Here is a 26,864-nt window from a genome sequence, read left to right as displayed (position 1 = left end):
GGTATCTGCAAAAAGTGTTGGCCACCATATGCCTTCCATTAAGATTGCTCTTGTGGCGGTTTCACTAGAAAAGTGACCTCCAGCTAACCCAACATGTGCTTGTTCTATAATGAGAATATATTTATCTTCATTTGCACAAAGACGTAGATGTTGATCCTTCCGTCTTTAATACAATTGGTTTCCAATAAGAGCATAGTCTCTTGCTTCAATTTCAATTTCTCTTTGGCGGCATTTACTCATATCCTCAGGAAATGTTCGGCTTGATAAGTAAGTAACTAGATAGTTACTCCACTAAGGAATGAGTGTTATTTGGAGAGATGTCACATGAGGTATGGGTGACATTTTTTTACAAACGTGTGAACGTCACTCCTCATGGTTGGCCAAAATACTCCAAGTCTCAAGATCCGTTGCATAGTTTGGTCTTCTGCAAAGTGAAGTCCCACTATGGTAATATGTGCTTGGCTTACGGATTGGGTTTTCTCTTCAGGATTAATACACAAAAGAAATATCCATCTCGATTTCTTTTTTATAGCCTTCCAGCTAGTAATTGATACAAAGCTGATTGCGCAATTAATTCGGTTGTAATGAGAGTGGTATTTGCAAATCCACTTGAGCTATGGTCATCAATGATACCATATTTTTTGACCATCAGGGTATCATTTCCACGGAGAACAGATATGCATCTGGTAGATCATCGCCTACTTCCTTTGGTGGTTCTCTTGATATAATCCTTGACAAATGATTTGCTCTTTGGTGAGTGGTGCCCTTTTTCACAACTACAACAAAATCAAACTCCAAAAGAATAATGAACCATCTCACTATTCTTCCCGTGTTGCATGGCTTGTTGACCAAGTACAATAAGGCTTGGTGGTCCACAAAGAACACAAATTTGTTAGCTAATAGGTAATGTCTATACTTTTTTATGACATAGATTATTTGTAATCCTTCCTTTTTGGTGGTTGTATAGTTTTTCTCTGCCATATTCAACTGTCTAAGAAATAGAAAAATCAATTTTCTCGTCTTCTGGTTGAGCTAGTATACACCCAATGGCAAAATTGGAAGCATCTACATGTATGTGAAATATCTTATTCTAATCTGGTGCTTTCAATATTGGGGCTGAAGTGAGAGCTTGCTTAAGCTCATGAAGGATTCTTCATACTCATCAGTCCATTTAAAGAGTGTAATCAAGCTATATATGGGTTTTGCAATTATAGCGTACATGTAAATGAATCATCTATAATATCCACAACGTCCCATGAAAGCTTGAACTCCTTTCACTGTTGTTGGTCTAGGCAATTCAACAATAACATGAATTTTATCCATATCAGTAGCTATGCCATTTTTAGACACTATATGTTCAAGAATTTTTCCTTGTCTACCCATAAATGTGCACTTTTCAGGATTTAAGCAAATCCTATAAAGTCTACATTTTTCGAATACCTTTTTGAGGTGTTCAAAATGATCAACCCAGATTGATGAATGTACACATAGACTATCCATATGTAACTCCAAGAAATTCCAAAGATATTCTTTAAAAGCATGGCTTATCAATATTTGAAAGGTGGCAGGAGCATTAGTTAACCCAAAAGACATGACCCAATAGGCAAAAATACCCCATTTAGTTGAAAGCTGTAAGCTTCTTTTCCTGCAACTCGTTCTAAAACATGCTAAGTAATTGGAAGAGAAAATTTGTCTCTAATAGTAGCTGCATTCACTTTCTTGAGATTGACACACTCTTAATTTTCGATTTTTCTTGGGTACTACCACAATTGGAGACACCCAATCTGTGTGTTCAATTTCATAAATGAATTCGGCTTTCTTTTGCTTTTCTATATCTTCTTTAATATTTCTGGCAAATGTTTCATTATAAGTATATGGCTTCTGTCTGCTTGGTTTTGCATCATCTCTCATAGGTATGGTATGTTGACAGATTTTTGGATCAACACCCTTGAGATCCTTATAAGACCAAGCAAAGAGATCTTGGTATTATTTTAGTAAGCTTAACAAAATCTCTTCTTCTTCTTCTTCCATCAGGTCGTTTGCAATGTAGGTAGGTCTAGGCTCTTCTCTTGGTTTGACCAGATCTATCTTTTTTGCATTTTCAGGTCCTTCGTAGGACTCGCCCTGTTTTCTTAGTTCCTTGACAGGTTGTTCGACTATGATCTTTCGGTCTTGGAGAGTATATTTCTTGTAATGGTTCCTCCTCTGTGGTTTCCGTTTCAGTGGTATACATCTCCTTTAGAGCTTTCTTCAACTCTTGATACTTCTTTCTTCGTTCAACTCGTGTCATGGTTGAATCCTTGTCCTGGTATTTAGGTTTTTCTTGAGTTTCCTTCATTTTTCTCAATGTTTTTGATATTTCTTGCTTTTCATTTAAAGGATATCTACTAGTGATTTTGTCTTTGATACAATCATGTGTATTTATTTGCATCAAAAACTGTGTTCTACTAGAGACTGATGGCATGGGTTTAGATTTCAAGTTTTTGGTGTCTCTTTCTCTTCTATACCATTTTTGTCTTCTCGGTTTCCGGTTTGGAAAGTCAATTTTTTTTTTCTCCCCTCCTTTCATGAGTAGTTTAGCTCTCAAATGTTCTTTTTCCGGCCGCCCCAAATCATCTGAGGTTGCTAAATGTTCTTCTAACTCATTTGTTGCATCATAGTATAGGTCTGAAAAGACTTGTTGAGATTTCATTAAGTCCTTGGATTCTTGCATTTTGTCTTCAATGTGAAGGGTTGAGATCATTTGTATGGGAATTATGCCATAGCCGTCCTTATTGAAAAATTGAGTAGGCATAAACGTATTTACATACACATCCATTCTAAAATTTGAGTCCACTCAAATGGTTCAAACAAATGCTCCCGAAAGGGTTCAGGTACATAGGTTTCATTTGTTCAATCCCTTTCTAAGATACATTCTTCTCGTTTTAAGCTCTCATTTTTTGAGGCTCCACACATCCAAATAGGTGTATCTTTGTTCAATCAAGATGGAAGCTTAGTTTCAGCTGAAGCGACTGAGTCAAGTTCTTGTATGGGCATTTTCAGGACATCTCCACAAGTGTGATCTTTTAGATTAACCCTTGTTATTGATTCCACTTGCTTCAAGTACAGGTAATTGTTTCCCAAATCTTGAATGAGTTGTACTTGTCGCATGAAAAGTCTTCCCAAGATGATTTCAGAATCGAGTTTCTATCCAAAGTCCACTATTGCAAAAGTATGTTGATAATCAATTTTACAAGAATTAACTATCACTTCTTCAAGCAGTCCTAAGTGTCTTTCGATGTGTCCAAACAGCCAATTGTAATTTCATTTGAGTTTGTCTAATAATTGGTTTTTCCCATGATTCCCATACTGCATTCGTGGCTATGACTATGCTTGCCCCACTATCTAGTATCGCCATCTATATATAGCTATATTATTATATCTCACTAGAAGGGTTGTGTTTCCTTCTTCCCCCTCATAGTATTCTCTGACTTTATTCATTGGGATATATCTAATCTCTTTGTTATCCAATTCGTGTTTTAATTTTCGTAAATTTTTTGCGATTAGCCATGTTATCCCCACCTTCTCTAGAGTTTTCTGTAGATCATTCCATAAATGTGGTTTGATTTTCAACAGTTCTCCTAAAGTAAGAATATATTGAGTGGGTTTAGACATGATTGAATGGATGTTGTCTACCTCTAGGGTCTGTTCCGCTCTTTTTATATGAGTGGTTTTACACACTATGGATTTGTCTTCGTTATCTCCCAAGTAAGAGGGTAGCGTTTTCAGAGTCATTGGTTTGGACATTCTTGAAGCTTCAGAGTCGCAATCCCCATACAAAGATTGTACATCCATGTCCATATCAGGAGGTAGATTGTCTAACCAAACTTCCTCTATAGGACCTGACTTCAAAGTTAGGCTCCCATTATTAATCTCTCTAACTTTTTCCCATAATTGTCCTGGCCAATCTTCTTCTACGAACGGAATTCCATCTAAGGCATCTTCATTGTCAGGCACTATGAGTTTTGACTCTTTAGTTTCAAGGTGGGTTTCTACCACTACTTTGGATTTCTCTTTATTAGTTCCTACCACAAGCTCCTCAAAGTTTTGCTATACTCTCGAGCTTGGGTTTTTGTTTTTCCAACATCTCTTGAGTAATTCTTACCAAATTTTGATAAGCTTCAAGCTTAACTGCTTCCATATTTGGAGAAGGATAGTCTTTCCATTTGTTTTCCATGTTTTGGCATGCTTTAAGTCCCGCTTAGTAAGCTTCCGAGGTTGCATTGATTGCTCAAAAATTTTGTCTACCAAAATTGATCCTCCAGATTTCACCGTGGTTTCCTTGATTTCACTTTCAATTTCTTTCACTTTTTCCTGGAATATTTTCTTGGCTTTCTCCTCGATTTCAGCCCTTTGTTTCTGTTTTCTCATCTCATACCTTTGGCTTCTTCTTCTCTTGGTCTTTTGAGAGGAAATTTTAGTATTCTTCGAGTCATCAGAGGAGTTACCCTTCTTTTTTTTAGCCTAAGATCTAGTGATTACCTTGATTGGAACAATAGGTTCACTCTCCGATGAGTTACTAGGTATCACTTGGACTACGTTCACTACTGTTTTACCCTTGTTTAACAGATTTTTTGGACAATTTTCAGGGAAGCGTCCTCCCTTTTTGCAACATTGTATACAAAAAGCTTCAAATAGCTTAATGTTCTTGTCAGGCTCAGAGCATTCATTTTTCCAATGATCATATGCACCACAATTATGACAGTTTCCAGCTCTTGCCTTAATCATGGATCTTACCATAGGAGGTCTAACACCTTGATTAGCTACATAGTACATAGGTGTAAGCTCTGGTGTAGCATAAGTCATAGGTTCTTGCATTGGTGGTGGATGTGAATTATACCACTCTCCGTCTACCATTATTGTAGATGGACTAGGCTCAACATATGGTATAACAGACACTAGTGCTTGTTTATCTATGACTCCCTTTGAATGCATGTACTTTACAGACCTTTACAGACACTGCATTATATCCAGTATATGGAGGTTGTTGACCCAACACGGATTGAGGTCTTTCCATACCCATCGGTGGTCTTTGAGCTGGGACCATATTAGACTGATATTTGTACATGGGTTGTCCTTGTGGTCTCATAGGGCTAGATGACCAATAAGGCTTCCCAATAATAATGGACAACAACAAAGAGCTTATGGTGCTAATGTTCAAATTCCTTCATGCTTGGATGTTCGATGCTTCAAATGTGGAGAGTTGGGATATTATTGAAACAGATGTCCATGTCTGACTAATAGAGCAGCAGTAGCAACTAAAGTAGATCAAAGACACCTTCCTCCTAGACTTAACAATGGACCAGGTGGTGGACGAGGAAGAGCAGCCACCATAGGCTTTGAAAGAGGTCAAGGTAGGAATGCACATGCACATGCAGTCTTAGGAGAGCCTACCCTTGGTGAAGAAGAAGAGAGAGCAAGAATTTATGCAGGTATTGACAACCTTGGAGCCCAAAGACAATTTGTTGTTATTCAAACACCAGCAACCCATCAAGGCAAACCTTTTAACCTCCTCATCGATTGTGGCAATACTCATTCTTTTCTATCCCCGAAATGCTTACAAAAGTTGAACTTGAATAAAAAACAAGCTAAACCCATGATATTAGAATTGGATAATGAGAAAACCGTGGTATCACGATATTCTCTGGGAACCCTTGACTTTGAACTAGAAGGACATGCTACTTCTACTTTCTTTAGAACCTTACCAGTTGGAATGTATGATGGAATTCTTGGGATGGATTGGTTATCTAAGAATCACGCTAACATCCACTGTGGCTTAGCTTATGAGATAGGCAAGCAAAGCAAGTTGAAGTATAGGAAAAGAATGGGATTCCAAAGATTCAATTAGTTAAAGCCAACCGTCTACTCAAAGGTATGAAGGCCGGACAACAAATACTTGTGATCAAGCTGAACAAGATGGATTCAAAATCAAGCATTACGAAACCCTCTTGGCTTCATGAATATTCAAATGTCTTCCCTGAAGATCTCACCTCTCTTCCTCCAAATCGAGAGATTGATCATGAGATAGAGATTCTTTCAGGAAGTGAGCCAGTGTCAAAGAGACCTTATAAAATGGTGCTACCAGAGCTCATTGAATTGAAGGAGCAACTTCATCAACTTATAGAACAAGGATTTATTAGACCGAGCAAATCAAGTTGGGGAGCACCAATACTTTTTCAAAAGAAGAAAGATGGGACTTTACGACTCTTCATTGATTACAGAGGACTAAACCAGGTAACAGTTAAAAAACAACTATCCTATCCCATGAATCGATAAATTGCTGGACAAACTACATGGTTCCAAGGTCTTCTCAAAGATAGATCTAAGATCTGGTTGACACTGGCCGTCATTCACGCTCTGAAGCTATCTTCAGTCATTCACATTCATTCACACTGGCAGTCATTCATAGCTATGTTCGTCAATGCTTGACATGTCAAAGGATTAAGCTGAGAGAGTTAAACTTCCCAGTAACCATTGGACATTCCCCAAATGAAGTGGGAGTGTATAAGTATGGACTTTGTCATTGGATTACCTACGGCACAAGGAGGATATAATTCACTTATGGTAGCTGTCGACCTACTCATGAAGGTTGCGCATCTCATACCAATCATAACAACCTTTACTGCCTCTGATATTGCATGATTATTTGTTAAAGAGATTTTCAGATTGCATGGATTGCCCTAACGGATTGTAAGCAATCGAGATGTGAAGTTTACTTCAAACTTTTGGACCTCACTCTTCAAGGCAATTGGAACAGAGTTAAACTTTAGTACCGCATACCATCCTCAATCAGATGGTCAAACAGAACGAGTTAACCAAGTCATCGAAGATATTCTTAGAGCTTATTGTAGTAGAGAACCTAAGAGATGGATTCAATTTTTACCTCTAGTGGAGTATGCTTACAATGCTTCTCATCATCAAAGCATTGGTATGACCCCATTTTGTGCCTTGTATGGTCAAGAATGTGTCTCTCCACTCAATTTTTCTGACCCTACCATCAGAGTTGAAGCGTCCAAGAAGATGTTGGAAGAAATGGAAAATCAAACAAAAGCCATCCGAAGGGATATTCAGGCAGCGTAGGATCATCAAAAGTAGTATGCGGATAGTAAGAGATCCGAAAGAAGATTTAAAGAAGGTGACAAGGTTTTTCTTTGGATTCATCCAAAGAGAAGTACCTTATCACTTGGAAAGTATAAGAAGCTTAGTCCACGTTATTGTGGCCCTTATGAAGTGACCAAGTGTTTAGGAACCCAAGCTTACAAGTTGAAGTTGCCAGCTCACATCAAAATCCACAATGTATTTCATGTAAGCTTATTAAAACCCTATATTCCCAGTGATGATCAACTCCTCAATGATGAACAAATTGTCAGACCTACTCAAAACATCTTAGAACTCCAACCTTCTAAAATTTTAGAGTTTCGACAGAAGATCCTTCGAAATAGAGTTCTTAGAGAACACCTTGTTCAGTGGCAAGACTATCCTAAAGAAGATGCAACATGGGAAGATGAAGCCACCCTAAAGAAGGACTATCCTCAATTTTTCTCGAGATGAGGACATCTCGAATCCTTAAGTTGAGGAGATTGTAATGTACCCAAAATTTTTCAATAAAAATAGTTCATTTACTTTGCAAATATTTGAGGTTTGCATTTTATTAAGTCAAAGAGCATTCTAATGGAACGATCGGATCAAAAATCGGACTTTAGAACTATTAATTATGACCCTTATTCACTTGAAAACAATAAGGTTGATGGGAAACTTAAGCCTCAAGACTGTATTTAAAGATAAGAGTTGACTTAAAGAGAGAGTAATTTTAGGAAAGGGAGAGAAATTTTAGGAAAAGAGGAGTAATTTTAGAGGAGAAGGAGTACGAGGAGTACTTTTAGGAAAGAAAGAGAGCAGGAGCTTAGTTTAGAGCTCTTTTTTGGAAGCCAAGTTTCATCTAAGAGAGTCGAAATTGCGCATCGATATATATATATATATATATATATTGCAACCGGGAACGTGCGCGAGCTTATCTCTCCTTGCTTCCCTCTATTCTTAGCTGGCCTTGAGAGCCTATATAAAGACCCCTCTCCCTTCACTTTGAGGACACACACTCTCAAAACCGGAAGCTCTCTTGCCTTGACATCGGAGTTACCTTCTTTCCCTCAAGATCTTACCCTCAAGCCATCTCCATCTCCATCTCCAACTTCTTTCTCTACCATCATCGTGTTGCCCCTCAAATTCTTAAGTTCTCTTTCTCACTTTTTCCTTTCTCTTTCGCGATATGATGGCCCAGAAACGAGTGACTCGAAACTCGAAAGATGCTCATGTCACTCCATCTCCAAGAAAGATGCAGAGGAAGGCATCAACCACTCCAAACGTTGCTCAAGCGGAGATATTGGTTGTGGAAGAAGTCGAAGCCATCCAACCTCAACCACGAGAAGTAGTCAAACGTGTTGCTAATCTGGTAAGATGAATTTATAATTCTACATCATTATACATGATGACCGATAAGTCAAGCCTAATAATTCCCTTAAACTGTCCAAAAAACGTGATTATATCACAAGAAACAAGCATATGATTTCATAGAGTAGAGAAGGAATTGTTTGTTTTATGATATTAGAAGTTGGGTAATCATGTTTAACAAATCACTTAAAGAAAACAATTGCTGAAAGAATATCTTATTTCCATATGGAACTCGCGGTTAGCGAGGTGATTTCGCGGTTAGCAAAGATTAAGCAGAGGTGATCAGCTCTCTTTTTGTCTCTTGCAATTAGCAAGATACCTTGCGGTTAGCTACCGGAAAAGTATGCGCATTTTGCGATTAGCGAATAAGTAAATCCTTTGCAAAGGCTCTGTTGGTTAGACAAAAAAAATCTGCGGGTAGCGGCAAACTCTTAAGAACAATTGAAAGATTCATTTTTGTTGAATTATAGGACTGTCTTCATTAGACCATGTTTGAAAAAGAAATGTCTTGGTGATGTTTGAAGGGCTGGATGAAAGAACCCGTGCCTGGAATTAAGAAAGAATATTGTTTGTGTATGTGTAACAGTGTGGTAGTAATTAATAAACAAGAAGAAAAGTGTGAGTGTGGGGGCTGGCTCACGTTGCCAGTCAAGGATGGGTGGTTTCGATTAGTCGAGAAACTCTCCACTCCCTCTTATTAAGAGAAGTGAAATTAGAGACTCATGGTTGCAAGAGTCGAGATGTCCCAAATCTACGTGCCCACAAGATTACTAGTTAGTTTAAACTAAGTCTCATATCATATTTATGGTTTATGGATGGTGGTCGTGCCTCTTAAACGTGGGGGAAAAGGCGTTGTTTATGGATTTTAAATATGTCAATGGGATTTCATCTTTATGTTAGGAAACAACTTTCATTGGAATCTTCGGTTTATCGACTTGTTTTGTGGCGTATGACCCTTCTAACCATGTAAACGATGGATAGAGGACTTCCTCCCTTCTGTTGCTCGTATCTCTACTTTGTGAAAATGGAGTAGGGTGTCGTCAACAAAAAAGGAAAGTAAAGGAAGGCCATCTATCAAGTCGCCCCAATCTTCTCGGGGTTGGGACCTCACATATTTTATGGCTAAGCGGTGCTGCAGCAGCAGCCATTCCCACTTGTGCTGGTTTGGTGGACGCTGTTTTCTCACTTTGATTATCCTTAGGAACATCTTCTTCACTGAAAATATCAGAATTGTCTCCCAAGTCAATGTCATTCAATACATACTCTTCTAGAGTCATATGTTTCTTGCTATACAATATAGCATGAACTTCTTTGTTTAGCAGTCCCTCTAGAAACAATGATACTAATCTTTCTTCCGCAGGTATTTCTAGTTCTAGGCATCTTGTAATGTATTGCTTCATTCTAGGTGCACAATCCCTAACAGACTCACCTTGTTTCTGTTTGAAGCTATAGATTTGAGCTACAGTATTATGTTTAATTCCCATCTTGGAACATGCAGCTAAAAAATCCTTGAGCTAATGTATTTAAATCCACGATTGACCTTGGTGGAATGTTTTGGAACCATGTCAATACTTTTCCTTCTAATGTCATTCCAAATCCCTCAAATTGAGGATGGAAATCAAATATGCGTTCTGCTCTTAGCACTTGCTTAAAGCTTGCTAAATGGTCATATGGATCCCCATATCCATTGTATTTTTTGACCCATTTTTGAAAATCAGTTGGTCTGACACGTCTATTTGGTTCAACTCCAAATCTCCTGGCAGTTGGTCATGTCCCGAGTCCTTCAAACCAGCCTGTTGGAAATAGTGACCCATGTAGCCCTGGACTGGCTTTGTTGTCACGTAGTTTTCTTTGCGATGAGGTAGGTTTGGGTTTTTAAACATTGCTCCCAAAAGATCTCTCACACAGTTCCTCTCTTGGAATAGTTTCTAGTCCTTGACCCAATATTCAATCTCTTATGGAGTACCCTTGGTATTTGGTTTGTTCCACCTCCTCAGGACTCATCATAACAAAGTTATTGTTATAACAATCCCTAAATAGGTAGGTTGGTAGATCCGTTGAACCCTTCTCTTTGATTTTGAAGATATAGATGATCATCACGGATGTTAACTGTCCTGATTTGGCATGAGAAGTACATAGAAGATCTTTGACGTTTCTATCCTCCCAACAATAGACTCTGATCCTAGGATTACGGCGTGCTAAGCTATTTCAAAGGTTTCAAATCAACTTGATCATATCTCTTGAATTCTAAAGTCGGTGATCCTTCTTTTGCTGCCATATCTGGAATTATGGTATTTACTTCTAACCCCCATTTGTCTATCACATCAGGGTTTTCAACTTGTAAATATATGTTCTGTTTTTATCCATATACATTTTTCCTTGTTTGCTTGCCCTGATTTCCTCTTCAAACTCTATGTCATGGTCATCAATGCGAATGGCATACTCTTCATTAAGATCCAAGTAAACCTGAGCTCCATGGCCATTAGTCTTATAAAAGGTGAGTATGTGCTTATACCGCACTGTCGTTCCGGTTCCTGAACGAGTCGAATAGGAAGACATTTTAGATGTTGATTCTGAACAAGTGTCTGAGACTTCTTCAAAGATAGTGTCCAAGTGATCGCCTTGATTCACACTCTCTTTGGTGGATACTCTACTAGCGGTCTCTCCAAATATGCCTTGGTTTGCTAGTATACAACCAGATCTAAGGTTCATATAGACTTGTGAAGCCCTGGCTGGATAGAGTATTCACCGTCGGAACTTGTTATCAGTTTCTTCCAATTGACTTGATTGCAACTCCTATCAAGCTTTCAATTCTTTGTCTGCAACCTGATTCCTGTATTAGTGTTAATCAAGTTAGCTAATCTTTCACAAAGACTGTACAAATTTTTCTAACTATTGTGACTGGTCTATGTATATCACTTCAATTTGAGCTAAGTGAGTCAACAATTGAGACTTTCAGATTCTACTATTGCAAAAAGCCAAGAGACTAATCTGCAACCTGGAAACTAAGTGAACATGTACTAATTTGGATCCAATTGAACCCAAAATTGACCGGTGGCCTTGTCTTATGTTGTTCTAACACTGTACAAGCTCAAAAGTCCAAAATTCTATCTCTGTGTATCAGAAGTAAATAATCATGATTATTTACTTTTCTCAATTTTCTACACTTTTGGCTTGTTTTGCCAAGTATTCAACTTGTTAAGGTCTCTGGACAAGTTTCACTGAGTTGGAACAAAATTTGTTCAAGTTATCAAAATTGTTTCGTGTCCGCAGACTCAGTTTTCGAGAATCTGGCTTAAGTCTCACTTTTGTGATCCAAATTCCACCAAATTTGATTTCTGTGGTCTACTTGATATGCTTGACCTTGTGGTATACTCGAATGTGCAAAAATGTCTAATTTTGTAGCAGATCTAAATAATGGTAATTATTTACTTCTGATATATTTTTGCAACTTTTTGCCACAATGTTGACATAGAATGGTTAAGCAGCTCAACTTAAGCTCCCTAGATAAGTTTCATCAAGTTTGAATAATCCCTATTCAAATGGTCAACAATTTTGTGTCTGCAGACTGACTTTCTCAATTTGGCCACAATTTTCACTCCAATGATCCAAATCTACCAAATTTGATTTGTGGGCTTAATATAACATGCTAAACTTAGTGGTATGTTGGGTTGGTCAAAAAAGTTGAGAAATGGGACAAAAGTAAATAATCGTAATAATTTACTTCTGATAAATTTTTACATCTTTTTGGTAAACAAAGCATATACACTTGTTTAATAAATTTTTTCCAATTCACACTCAAGTTCTCGACAATCAGTACAAATTTCAGTTTTTACCAAGGTTTTGGTTAGTTTGCTGATCCAAATGCTATGGGCCTTTACAAAATATGTTTGGACACATGCATAGACTTTATGGTATCAACCTTGGTCACTTTTGAGCTGAAAGTAAATAGTCTCGATTATTTATTTTTCACCCTAAATGAACATTTTTTTCAACTTTTTCAGTGGATAGTCTTTTTATGATCTATTTTAAGCCTCTGAGTTCCGCAGTCAACAACATATGGATGCTTCTTCCATACATCCCTTAAGGGAGCTTCAACCTTGGGGACAACCGTTTTTGGATGTAGATTTGGCCACACGGCTGGCTAGTATAGCAGGTTCCCCTTGCAGTCTTTTGCTCAACATCCTGGCATGTTACAAATCAGCCCCAACGTTCTTCACAGCCTTGTTCCCTGAGCTAGTTTCTTTACTCTTCCTTTGAATTGGATTCATGTTGTGTATTGATATTGATTTCGCAGTTCAGTTGTGATGGTATATTCTTCTCAGCACAAGTACAAAGGACCGTTTTGATGAAGATTTTAAGGAAGCAAGTTACAACAGTGGGAGTATATGTGCTCTTGCGAGTCTGTAGGCAGTTTGGTATATTGTATTGGATTGTACCTACTACAGGTTTGATCTTGGCAAATGCAGAGAAGTGGTGGACATTTGGTTCGATCTCAAGGAGTTTGCTTGAGTAGCTAGGTTCTTGTTGGACCCCGATGGCTTCTTTGGCAAACATGATCCTCCGGTGATGACCTTTCAGGTCTTCCTATTCTTAGCAGTTTGAGGTGTGATTCTCTTTGAATCTCAAGTTCCATGACATTCAGGTCTTGCTATTCACAGAGGAGGCAATTTTACTCTAGGTTATCTCAAATTTCTTTCAGGTGGTACTCATTCTTGTTTCCCAGTTGATCTTTTAGTGACAATGTTTTGCTTTGTTCCGACATGGGGATGAGACGGTTGCTACCTCATAGCATACTTTTGAGGATATTTCTCTTTTAGAGAGGGCTTCCAGGTTATTATCTTGGTCGACTTTTAGTGCTCCATTCAGCGGAGTACCATGCACGGTGTCTTCTAGTCCTTTGTTTCCTTTGGATGGTGTGCTTTATTTCACAATGCAGCTAGTATCTTGGCTGATGTTTATATTAGCCATTTTGGTGGTTGCCTCATCTTTTGGATTTTTCATGTGATGGATGCTCTTCCAAGTGCATCCCAGGAGTCATTCCTATACTTTGTCTTCTAGATGAGCCCCTAGAGACTGTACCATTCACAACACACCTACTTCTTTTATCCTATTGGCATGTTATCTCATACAGGTGGATAGTGATCATTCTTGGACCAGGAACCAATTACAATTAGCAGCATTCTTCAAAGTGGGGAGACCATCTTCTTGGTTCTCCTAGATTTGGTTCCAAGTTCCTTGGGTATATTATTTTTCCTTCGGATTCACGTCCCTTTGGTGATCCAGTTATACAACAGATATTGTTGGAGAGTTATGACAGTTATCCATGGTTTGAATGCTCTCCCTTCAGAGGGGATGTGGATTCTTGGGAGTCAGTTTTCGCAGACTACTTCCTTACAGTTCTTGGGGTTCCATGGGCTGCGGATAGGATTGAAATTCTATTTGGTGGCTTTCTATAGCACCTTGTTCTTCTCTTGTAGAGCTTAGGAGCAGGATCTTTTTTTTAGGAGCTTAGCAGCACCTTGTCCCACTCTTAGTTCTTTCTGCTGGATTGATTTACTCTGAGAGTGGGGTGATATTATGTTGGCTGGTGTTCTAGAAAGATGAAGCTCAATAGCAGTTTTCACTCTCAATTTTCATGCAGTTCCTTTACATATAGGGGTGTCCCATTCTTTGGGCTTTCTGTAGCAACTTGGACATTCTGGCATGTGGTATAAGACCAGAGGTGCAAATTTTGACGCTTTTCTTGAGGGTGGAGTACTCTAAAGTTGGGAAATGATTTAGATACCAGTATTTTATGCCTTTACCCTCAGTTTTGATGCATTTTCTTCTCTTGGAGCGGTCAGCATCAGTACTTTCTACAGATGGTGGCTGTGCGACTTGTGAGTCAATTAGCTTGAGGAGATTCTTGTTAGAGCTCGATCACTTTCAATGGACAACATTTTACTTCTCGAACGTCTTTCGGGGGTAGCAATTGGATTGTATACTATAGGATACTTTTCCACCGTGGAGTTTGTAGCAAATATCCTCATCCACAAAATTCGCTCTTTACAACCGCAGACTACTTACTCCAGCTTCCTGGTCCGACTTCCTTTCCAGGAGTTGAGAGGGGGTTTTAGAGTTTAGGCATCTCTCTTGGTTTCTCCAGTCAGTCCCAGTTTTCCCAGCATAGGTGCCAAGGAGTGGGAAATTTTATGGCTGTGCCCAGCCCGTGTGAGGTAGGTTTCTCATGTCGGGTTGTGTCTAGCCATGTTTAGCCTTGGGTTCTGGCTCAGTTCCATGGCTATTAGGCTCCTCCAGGCTGGGGGTATTTTTCTCAGCATTGCCGTTATATTTTCCTATAGCCCATAGGGCTTCTCTTGCCTTGTCACGCTATTTTCCCACTTTACTAGGTCGTGGGGACTGGTGGATAGCTGGCCGACTTGGTATATAGGTGTCAGTAGGGGCACACGATGAGTATGTAGTTCATAGTGCCCTAAGGATAGGAGGGTGCCCCTAGAGGGCAGCTTTAGCATGGGTGATGGGAAGGAGAGGTAGATCAGCCCATCGTTTTTCCCTCAGTCCAGCGTTTTTGGCAGCACTCAGCATATCGGTAGTTGATGGGCAGCAGGGGATCAGTATAGCATCTTTCCTTCTAAGAGCAGATGCATAGAGGCACTATGATCATGCAGATGCAGAGCGCCTCCATCATGGTGCAGGCATACATGAGGAGTGGATTCATGTTCACCAAGCGGTAGCCACACTGTAGGGCAGCCCTAATCCATTTTCTTCTCTCTTCAGATCAGCCTTCCTTCCATAAGAGATCCCACCAGAGCCTCACTTCCACGGGAGGCTAGGGTAGTCCATGATGAGAATGTGTCACTGGTCTCGTGTGCAGGAGTAGTTGGCAGTGTCAGTAGGAATCGCTATTGTGTGTACCTTGGGTCTATCCAGTTGGCATGTCTGTTCTATGCCGGACCACCCTTGGTCACTTGTAAGAGTTGTTACCATATACATGTGGTAGTGATGTGTGTGAACACACTTAGGACCATTGAGGCATTTTTTCCTCACTAGGAGGTTTTTTCCCCGTGCATTGTATATGCACCCATTACTCTAGGGATATCTTATCTTTCCATTTCACACAAAGTAATACACTCTCTGTTGTGTGCCTTGAGCTTCCTTCGTCTTCTCCAAGTTGTGTGTTTTTCCCTGCAACCCTAATTCCAACAATTGGTATCAGAGCAGGTTGCATCCTCCCGGGCTTAGTCTTCAGCGTCGCCAGCACATGCTTGCTCACTGTCTTAGATTTCAGTGAGCTTTGGTGAGCGTCAACAGGTCGACAAATTTTTTGGGTAAGCTTATTTCGATTCGGGCTCATTTTGGCCTCCGTTTTCACTACAGGCATTTTGTCATTTTGGGCAAAATTTCTGTGAGTGTCGTTTTTGGCATAACAATTTTCTACAAATTGTGCGATATAGAACGTGTTGGTCCCGCTTTCTTTTTCCTGTTTTCGAGCAGTTTTCACATCAGGTGCACGCATTTTCCATGGTTGACAACAATACAAATGTGTTCAAGATGTTTGCTTCTGAGGATAGATTGGATGAAGACAATTACTCTATGTGGGCTTACATGATGCAACATGTCCTTATGTCAAAAAAGCGTTTGGAATATTGTATAGGGCATTGTTGTAAGTCCTGCTTCTGAGGATGTAAGCGATGTTGAGGATGTTGCAAGTTTTGGTGGCAGGGCAAGTGTAGCCAGAGTTGTTTTGCCTATGGCTAAGCAAGCTCGTTGGGATGTAAGATATGTGCAAGCTCATGCACTTATTGTGTTGCCTATGAAGCACACTATTACACCAAAATCTACAAAACAGGCTTGGGATATTGTGGTTGGTCTTTATGCAAGTTGCAATGAGGCTCTTAATGATTTGTCAGATTCTTACCAGACTTTTTCTAGTACTTGGAGACTAATGACCCAAGGAAATCCAGAAGTTGTCAAGTTTGATGCATTATACACATTGTTGTTGCAAGAGTCACTTTACCAAAAAAGCAGGGCTAAACAGTGTGCAATTGAACAAGACTTTATTGTTGCTCAAAGAAAAGGTGGTAACAGCAACATAGCCACTTCTCATGGTTCTTCTATGAGTGGTAAATCACCTGTTCCTAATGCTTTTGTTGGAATCAATTCATCAGGGATTTCTGATGAAAAGGGCAAAAGAAGATGCATTGTCATTATTGTAAAGCTAATGATCACTTGATCAAGCAGTGTCCTAAGTTGAAGGCAAAAGAGGCTAAGAAGAAAGAGGTTGGTTTCACTACAAATATAGCTATTGTTGAGTCTTCTGTGAAAGGATATTGTGATGCCAAAGTACACTTATGATCCTTCTGTCCATGATGCATGTATGTCAATTACTGCAGATGCTCATGCGTGGTACTTTGACAGCGGTGCTACAAAGTATATCACCTCTCATCGTGACTTGTTTACCTCTCTTGAGGATGTCTCTCATATGAATTCAATCACTTGTGCCAACAATGCCTCTTATCCGATCAAGGGAGTTGGAAAGATTGTGTTGACTGCTGCAAAGGGGAATTCTTTTACACTTGTTGATGCACTTTGGATTGTTTTAACTAGCTACTAGCTCCCAGCAACAGAGGAGGTACCGCTCACAGTTTACCTCGTGAGTATATGCAGATTTATGAATTTGGGAGATGGGATAGCAGTCCCATCGCACGCTAGCCGACCAAGAGATGGTACTCACTAGAATTCAGTTTCAGCACGATAGAGCTCGAGTAGAGGTTGTAGAGTCTTTAGCTGTAGTTGAGTCCTGCGTCGAGCAGACTGCAGCACCTGGAAGTCATTGCAACATAGCACAAAGAGTAGTGCATGCCCTCCGCACTAGGGTGAAGTTAGCACCGTACATAGAGCATGTAGCTTCAAACTATGACTCAAATTGATTTACTCGTACATATTTTAGTGTTTGTTGAATTTTCTCTATGGTTGTAGTGACCATGTTATAGTATATGAAGCACACTTGTACTACACTTTTTTGTATGATGTATCTTTATGATTGTAGTCACCATGTTCTACTTTGTGCAGTCCACTAGTCCACTTGCACCTCACCTTTGTACGATGTATCTTTATGAGTGTATTTTCCATGTTCTACTTTATGTGGTCCATTTGTATCATACCTTGTACAGTGTATCTTTATGAGTGTAGTCACTATGTTCTAGTTTTTTGCAGTCCACTTGTACAATGTGTTTTTATGAGTGTACTCGCCATGTTCTACTTTATGTAGTCCATTTGTACCACACCTTTATACTATGTGTCTTTATAATTGTAGTCATCATGTTGTAGTTTACGCAGTTGACTTGTACCATACCTTTTCTACGATGTAGCTTTATGATTGTGTGCTTATAGATGATAATTTATGGAGATCACTTGTATGTGATATTATGTTGATATATGTTGATGATGATGCACTTATATTGCAACAGATGGCCATGAAACTTTGCACGGGAACTGAGAGCACCCTACTCTGTGCCTCTACAAAGTTTCATGGCCATCACAAGCCGTCTCAACTTCAGGGAGACACAATCGCCAATTTTTTGTCGTTGGGTCCTTAGCGAACCCAATTGCAAAAAATTGGTGATTGTGCAGCCTCTGCACAACGAGACGACAACGAATGCCATCAAATTTGAAGGGGCAAGGGAAGAACCCTACTCCCCACCCCTGCAAAGTTTCATGCCCATTGCAAGCCGTCTCAATAGTCAAGGGCAGCACAATCACCAATTTTTTACCGTTGGCCCAATGTCAAAAGATTGGCAATTGTTGTGAAGCGCCTGACGAACAAGACAACAATGGTTGGCAATGAAAATTTGTAGGGGTAGGAGAAACACCCTACTCCCTACCTCTACAAAGTTTCATGGCCATCACAAACCGTCTTGTCGATGGTCAGGGACAACACAATCGCCAATTTTTTTATACAGTTGAGCCCTTAGTGAGCCCAATGATGTGAAGGGACGGCCTTTATCTGGCTACAATCACCTATGCTTGCACCTTGAAGACGTGTGGCCTTATGTAAGAACTTAACATGGGTAAGGGAATTCATGATGAGATTGCTAGTCAAGGGTTGTTAGAAGAGTATGTTGTGCTTGGTGGTGCTTTGGTCGATATGTATTCCAAGTGTGGTGCCGTATGAAAGCACAGAAAATTCTTGATGAGGATGCAAAATGTCATCTCTTGGAATACATCCATTGCAAGATATGTCAAACATGGTTGTGGCAAGGAAGCTACGGGCTATTATAACCATATGAAAATTGAGGGTCTCTTGGCACACTCTAATAGGAGGATATGCCAAGCAAGGGCTATCCGAGAAGTCTCACCTATGCTTGCACCTTGAAGGCATGTGGCCTTACACAAGACCTTCACTTGGGGAGAGAATTCACGACCAAGTTGTTAGTCCGGGCTGCTAGAGAAAGATGTTGTTCTTGTTGGAATTTTGGTCGATATGTATCCCAAATGTCGTGCCTTCACAAAAGCACAAAGAGCAGCTTTGGACTGTTTTTAGGACCTGCAAATTGATGATTGCTCACTAGAACTCTCTTACATACTTTTATAGACGGATATGCCAGGACTTTCTCCAAATGCCTCCATCTATGCTTTTACGTGGAAGGCATGTGGCCTTATGCAATACCTTCACATGGATGTGACAATTCACGATGAGAATGCTGGTCATGGATTGTTGGAAAAACATGTTGTGCTTGGGTGGTGCATTGATCGATGTATATACCAATCACGATAACACAAAATGTTCTTGGAAAATGGCATGCTTTTCGAGATGTCGTCTCTTGGAGCCTATTAATTGCAGGATATGTCCAACATGGTTGTGGCAAGAAAGCTAAAGGTTGTTTTGACGACATGAAAAGGGAAGGCCTTTCTCCAAACGCAATCACCTATGCTTGCAGCTTGAAGGTATGTGGCACGTCCTGCAGATACGAAGTGAGGGTTCCTCGCAAGACAAAATTTTCTTCTACTCCCAGCAAGAGCTAGCCCAGACGACTCTGAAATGTTTATGTTGGATGAAACTCAACCTGAGCTTGCATTCTTAAGGTAAGTTTCCTTATTCTAGACTATGTTGCTAACCCAAGTTACCATGTAGTCAAGGGCTCGTTGAGCAAATAGGCTACGTTGGCCATGTTTTGATTGACATATATAGATCTTCTTGACTGCATTGATCGTAAGGATATACTAATCGGAGGAGGCTAGAAAGCATGTCACCAAGGTAAATGAGAAAAGTTCAATTGACAGCATTACATTGGGTACAACAATCAAAAACTCAGCGTCAAAATAAAAAAATATATCAAAGTTTCTCAATTCTTCACTCAATACAAACAACACACTAAAATGAACATATTGAAATTTGCACGCTACCTTGGGAATGACACGTTCTCTCGAATATAAAATTTGGGGAGAACTGTGCAAACTACCCATGCACGCAAACTTGCATGGTTTTTTTTTTAGACATAAAAAGGAAACAATATCGATAAAAAAAGTATTAGAAATGATCCATAGGATTATTTTACATAAATTCTAACCTCTGTTTTGGTTCTCTGTGAGGTATACAAATCAAAATTGGGACATCACGATTGCAACACATGAGACATAGTACCACATCAAAATCAAGGTAACATGCTTTTCATTTTAAAAAAGCTCAATCTCTCTCTCCCTCTCTCTCTCTCTCTCTCTCTCTCTCTCTCTCTCTCTCTCCAATTCCCTTCTTCAAAGATGTATACCCTTGTTGAATGTTGACATGACACGACCATATATTGGTAAACAGATTCTAAATGAAGGGCACAACCGCTCTTCTATTAAATTCAACCACATTCTTATTTGAATGATAACATAAGAGAGAGATTGGATCAGGGAAATAATACTATTGAAAAGGAATTTTAGACATGCTCTTTACTTCTCTCTCTCTCTCTCTCTCTCTCTCTCTCTCTCTCTCTCTCTCTCTCTCTCTCTCTCTCTCTCTCGTGAGGGATGTTTACTTCAATTCAATACGAATACAAATAACAAAGCACTCTATGAAATGGGTGTTAAAAGCAAAACATTCTACTTAACAATGATTTGGTTACATCTGCTTGCATTTTGAAAGAAACTAACACCTAAACATATTCATGCGCTTGTTCATCGAAGGTTGATGAAAAGAAAAAATAGTATATTGGGTAATTCTTTGGCCAACATATATGCAACTAACGAATCCTCTCCCTCTACCTCCACTTCCGCACTTACAAATACAGCTACCAAAGCACTTGGTTTAGTTTACTGAAGGAAAAGGGAAAGGTGTATATGAATCATTCAAAGATGCAAAAAGCAGGCCACGAGGAGGCCATACCCCTCTCATCCCAATTGGGAATCTCTCTCTCTCTCTCTCTCTCTCTAACCTCGTGGAGACTCACACACTACTACAATATCAATCAACATAAAACATAATATGTAATGGAGTACTTGCTAGATCAACTCCATCTCCACCTCCCCTTGCATTGAAGCCAGCCACCTCATCGATGTCTAGCCCAAATAGTGTGGGAGAGAGTGGGCATCCTTGCTTCGCACTATGGTGCTCGCAATAGTCTTGGACATACCTCCTCGGCACTTGACTTGCTCAAATACTTGCTCATATAATGCATAGATGCTCCATGTCGTATCTCTTGGTATACCAAGAGTGTAGGTGTTGAAAAAGCCTCTCTTGTGGTACTATATCAAAGGCTTTACGAAAATCCACAAAGCAACAATAAAGCTCTCTCTTCCTTGGCTTTCTCTTTCTCACTTGGCGTGATTGATCATAGATTTAGCATGGTACCATTGAATATATCATTATATCTACTTGCTGGTGGATGGACTTCAATTTACTCCATGCCATGTCCTTAAACCTTTGATTGAAATGGGACTTTTTTTTTAATGAATCATCGCAATTTTCATGGTAAAGACTAAACCATATACTTCTTGGATGCTAATGATTTTTTTTTTCAAATGCATCATCGCATTTTCCATGGTAGAGCCTAAGCCATATGCTTCTTGGAGGCTTCAATAGCATTTTTTAACGCACTTATCGTCTCGTTCAGTAGTCAATAGTTCAACGGAGTACGCTTATCTGGTGGGAAGGATTGGCAACAACATTGTTTCAAATGATTGAGTCCTTGGCATGAATTGGATAGGATAGCCTAGTGTATGTCTGATTAGCATAATACTTTTGGTGGCCCGTAGGTCGTTTGCCTTAATCGAGCCTTCGAAAACTTGAGTAGGACCCAATCGTTTTCCTTGAAAGTTAAGGCCCTTCTATGCTTGTTAGCAGCAACTTTTTGCCTTTGTTGTGAGATGGATATAGCCTCCTTAATCTTTTGAAAAGATTCTTGTAGGTCTCGGCTATACTCATCAACAACGAAGATTTTTTCATGTACCTTGAGTAGCAAGGGACTTTTTGGTCTTTTCTCAAGTATTTCGAAGGGTGCCTTCCCTGTAGTATATGGAAAGTTTTATTGTACACATACTCTACAAGAGGTAGGTACTTCTCCCATTGTAAGCATTAATCTACTTTCGTAACATAGGTCTTGAGTAGATCTAAAATTATAAGGTTAGCTATCTCACTTTAGCCATCCATTTGTGGGTGATAGGCCGAGGAGAAATTTAGCTTTGTACCTAGATTCTCAAAGAGACCCTTCCAAAAATTATTGGTCATTTGAGGATCTCTATCTCACACTATGGATGTTGGCAAGCCATTGTGTTTGAAAATCTGTGATATAAAGAGGGTATCTATTTGATGTGCCTAAATAGTCTTTTTGACAGGTATGAAATGTGCTTGTTTACTAAACCTGTCGACTTGTATTCCCATGGAGACTTGGGTAATCCAAAGATAAAATCCATGGATATACTCTCCCATGGTGAATAAGAAATTGGGTGAAGTAATCCAAGTTGCTTTCCTCTATCATACTTGACCTATTAACATACCACACATTTTGAAACATACTCTTATATGTTTATTTTCATGGTAAGCCAATAGAAATACGTCTCTACTCCTTGAAGAGTAGGTTGGATCTCTCTACTCCTCGAAGGGTAGATTCGTAGGATGAATAGAGTCCCCAAAAGATAATGCTTCCATGCGTCAAGGACATGTAGAACAACTAGTAGCTCCTTTTTGTATATACTCATCGCAATTGAGTATTTAATTCTTATATGCTATGGCATGCCCTTCTTGAAGAAAAATTGCTCCAAGGTAATCTCCACAAGCATCACATTGGACCTCTCTTCTTAAGCAAAAAAAGATAAAGCAATAGCTCTGATATCAATGTAACGGAATTGGACTAATAACATTGAGAGTAACGAAATTAAGATGATTGTCTTGAGCATTTCTTTAAGAGAACTCGTCATGAGCATAAGAAAAGTACTTGATAATAACCATAATGCATAGTTAGCTTGGCATGAACAATACTTGGAAAAGAGAGAGAGAATTAGAGAAATTGACAACAATTGAGGACCGATTTACTTGGAGCTGGTCCTCCCTCCAAAAGGTTTTTGTATTATAGATTATCCCATGAAGAGAGACTTGGTACAATACATGGTTTGTGTTCCTCGAGAACTTGTTGATGCAATGAAGATGGTAAACTTCATGCACCAAATTTATGCCCGTAACTACCTTGCAAAAACATTAGCTTGTCCCCAACCTCAATCCCAAGACCTCAAATACCTTCAAAGGTGCAACACCAAATGTTTCATGCTTTCAAAACGCAATGGTTTTGCCACAAACACCAAGCAAGTCCAGTTTGTGTGTCAGCTCCATTGCATCGTCCACATGGATGATGAGGTGTTTCTCCACCATGGGAATTGTACTTCAAAAGCACAATTGGCTACATACAAGAAGGGCTCTTTGTTAGATGTCTCCTCTCTTTTATGCTCAGTATTTTGAGCTTCCGCTTGTGTGGCCACAATTCAAGGGCTTCAAAAAAGGCATGGTAGGTCTTTTGCGACATGCTTTTCAAGAAGAGCCAATGGATTTGAATATTGTGCCATGGTTAATCACTTGATGGTTGCTATGCAAGATTAGGCACCTCATGAACATGCCTTCTGCATACCATGCACCTACCTGCTCCTATGTTTCCTATCCAATTAAAACTTATGATTTAAGTACTTTCTATTATTATGCCAAAATGATCTGGGCTGTGTGGCACCTTCATTTGCAACGTCTTTGAGATTGTTCTACAATGTTAAATAGACTTCCAACTATCTGTGCAATTGATATATAACGAAACTGAAAGTGCTGCTCTTCACAGTTAGAGCTGCAAAATTGAGCACAATTTATCAGCCCGTTTCTTTATAACCCCAAATGAATACCAAAGTTGCAAAATCTTGATTTGCGGTTACAACAAAGTGACAAATTTACTAGTGCTAGCGTTAATCATAAACGTAAGCTGAGACTTTGTGAAGAAATCCACCACCATCAAACGGCTTCTTCAACGGTTCCAAAAAGAGCACCTAAGAAGTCCAGTGTTGTTTATTCAGACCAATGGTGGGGAAGAAAGACACCCACCTAACATTGCCTCCTAGAGGAACAAGAAGCTGAAGGAAAGACCTCGAATTTTCAAAAGCTTGTTACTGAGTACATGATTCGAAAGTGAGTTTCAATCAGATTCGCTGGCGATTAACGTCTGTCATCGCTAATGTTGACGCCTGCCTATAGACCATCATCAATGAATGCAATTGTCATCACTCACTTCAAAAAGCTTTGCAACCTAAGTTCAAAGAAGAAGGTTGGCATGCACTGTGCCAAAAGTATAGAACGACCTCAAGGTTTTGTACAGAACATTCGCCGTGAAACACTACGATTGCAAGCTACTCCTTTTGCTACACAAATTACACTATTGGACAGCTCTGTAACCTCAGCGAGCAAAATTGAGCCGGAAAACCTTTTCTGTTGATGAGCCAAGATGAAATGGTTAAAAATATAATTTACAGCCATCAGAAATTTGATGGAAAACACTTGGCTGATTGTATGTGTTGTAGACATTTGAACTGATTGCTACGTATCATACCACATGTTGCCGTGGTATGGCCATCTCAGGCATACTAAATGCTGCTGTTTTGACTTCCTCATGGAAAGCTGCTCTATTGCAGAGTTGTACATCAGCAACTGCACAAAGTGTGTCGTAGCCTAAATAGAGGCTAGAACTGCATCATAGCACAACCACCAGAATCTTCTTACATTGACAGAGGTCCAGGGAGGTAACACTGGTGTTCCAAGCTCAACTGAAGCAGGCCATCTAAAAACCAAACGATCTTGAGAGAACAGTTCATCAATTATTACCAACAGTTACCCAATGCCAAATCATATTCAACATACCTCTCTCCGCTAAAGATCTTGTAAATACATAAAGCACAAGAGGACCACGTGAATCCACCACTCAATTGTCTCAGGTAAGGAACCAGTATCTCCCCTGCCCAAGAAATATAAACCTTAGCACAAGCTGATGACCTTATTAAGAAAATTCATACAACACCGAGAAGAAAATCTAGCATACCAATGGTTGCAGTCTTGATCCCAAGACGAGTTACCAACACTTGGGCAGCTGCTGGAACTGAAAAACCTTTTCTTTGCCCTCTTGGCTTGCCCTGACCCATCAATTGTTGGATGCCACATTGTGGGACTCTTCCTTCTGGGAGAGTCTCCAACCATATACCAGAAGGAAACCTCCTTGGCTGCACAAGCCAGATGGCCACTTGTGCGTAAGGAAAACAATGCACAATAGCTACAAAGATCTGCAGAGAGAACCTCAAAATGGACAAGGATGTGAACAACATCGTAAAAAAGATGTAAAAGACTGATGTTGTTGGAAGGAGTAGAAGCAACGGCGTAAACATTAAGGAGCCCACAACATGTTGTTCTATACTGCAATCATAAGTGTCAATCCTTCCTCTAAGAGTATTCCGCTTCCGCCCCCTGAAAGAGCCGTCAATTAGTAAGCTCTCTTTACTTCTTTGGAAGTTGTCAATGTTAAATTAAACACCTGAAAAGGCGCCAAAGTGCAGCTAGAGCCTGCAGCTGATTTGAATACATAAATGCCACCATCTGATGCAGAGTAGAAATGTGAAAAGTGACCAAAAAGAGCATGTCCGCAATTATTGCAGCAGGCACGGTGATACCCAAAAACATCCCAGTAACAGCTAGCATACAGAGAAAGGGTCCAAACAGAGGTTTCAGCAGATATACTAAGGTGGACCAAACTTGGATTACATTCAAAGAGAACAGCCCAAGCATTCCCGCTAATTCTGTGTTTAACTTGAACCCAGCAGGCACACCCATAAGCCAAATGCAACCAGTCCTCAAAATGTCATCTGTAAGGCCCTGAACCATGGCACGAATTTGGAAACTGATAGCTGATTGGTACGAGAGGAAGAAGACACCCCATACAAGCCCAAAGGCCAGGTCAAAACTGATGGCTGACCAAGTTGAGTGCCTGATCAATGCAGTTCTATGTGCAGCAGCAATATTGGGTTGATCTCGCCTGCATAGATAGTAAAGAAACTAAAGGTAATTTACCTGTCTATTGGCAGCCAAATTGACAATCAAAACCAAAATGAATGATCTTACCTGCAGCCTCGCCAAAGAAGGATAACAGGCCATCCAATCAGCTCATAGCATCGTATCCTAATATTGCGGTGCGTGAGTTTCATAAATTTTGCAAGAAGAACATTCAAATGCAAGAATGGCCACATCTTTAACAGACAAGATACTGTCTGAACAACAACGAAGTACATGGTGGCAAATAGTGCAATTGTTGCGGCTACCGTATGCCGATAAACTGGAGTTACACTGAAAAAACCCTCATAGTAATTAGCTCATTGCTTGAAGCAGTGTCAAAACAGGTCATTAAATACAGAACACAAACACCGTGAGCTAAATCTTTTACCAATTGAGACAGTAGATGTCTTACATGGAGCTAAGAGAGAGCCCCTTACAAGGTGTATCAAAAGAAGGCACCAAGTGCTCGACACAATGTTCAGCAGCAACAGCGCAGTTAAGCTGCAGAACCACTAAATCCTGGAATAACATATAACAAGAAACATGTTTAACAGTTCCACTTAAATGTACACGTATTGCTGTCTCTGAGATCTTCTCTAGTTGTTTTGTAAAGAGAGAAGTAAGACTCACAATATCAGGAGCTTCTTGACGCTTCTCAAGCTCCAGTACCCAGTCAGCTTTTTGATGCGCTTCCTTTTGACACTCTCGGACCTGATTCGAATGAGCAACAAAAGTCCATGGTTGGGTGGAGAAATGATGACTACCAAGGTTGGGTTGTTCATACAAAATAAGCTGCCAAAGATAACATCCAGAAAGTGACTAACAAGGT

General features: G+C 39.8%; 1 protein-coding gene across 2 annotated transcripts in view; it reads right to left on the bottom strand.

The window, feature by feature from the left end:
• Positions 1–24,076: 24,076 nt before the first annotated feature.
• The window catches only part of LOC147458710 (N-acetylglucosaminyl transferase component family protein / Gpi1 family protein), a 46,063-nt gene continuing 43,275 nt past the window's right edge, over positions 24,077–26,864 (bottom strand). For both annotated transcript variants that reach the window (XM_086510151.1, XM_086510152.1), the window contains exons 3-9: positions 26,666–26,827; positions 26,448–26,554; positions 26,105–26,326; positions 25,521–26,018; positions 25,035–25,453; positions 24,857–24,950; positions 24,077–24,776 (exon numbers count right to left, since the gene is read on the bottom strand). In XM_086510151.1, the coding sequence (XP_086366277.1) occupies positions 24,668–24,776; positions 24,857–24,950; positions 25,035–25,453; positions 25,521–26,018; positions 26,105–26,326; positions 26,448–26,554; positions 26,666–26,827 (1,611 nt within the window). In that variant the 3' untranslated portion in view covers positions 24,077–24,667. The remainder of the gene's footprint in view (positions 24,777–24,856; positions 24,951–25,034; positions 25,454–25,520; positions 26,019–26,104; positions 26,327–26,447; positions 26,555–26,665; positions 26,828–26,864) is intronic.

The sequence above is a fragment of the Adiantum capillus-veneris genome, chromosome 4 (genome assembly GCF_014529385.1).
Source record: "Adiantum capillus-veneris isolate H3 chromosome 4, ASM1452938v2, whole genome shotgun sequence".
In the NCBI taxonomy this organism is placed as follows: domain Eukaryota; kingdom Viridiplantae; phylum Streptophyta; class Polypodiopsida; order Polypodiales; family Pteridaceae; genus Adiantum; species Adiantum capillus-veneris.
Note: the sequence above shows the minus strand (reverse complement) of the source record. Positions and strands in the feature narration are given on the sequence as shown.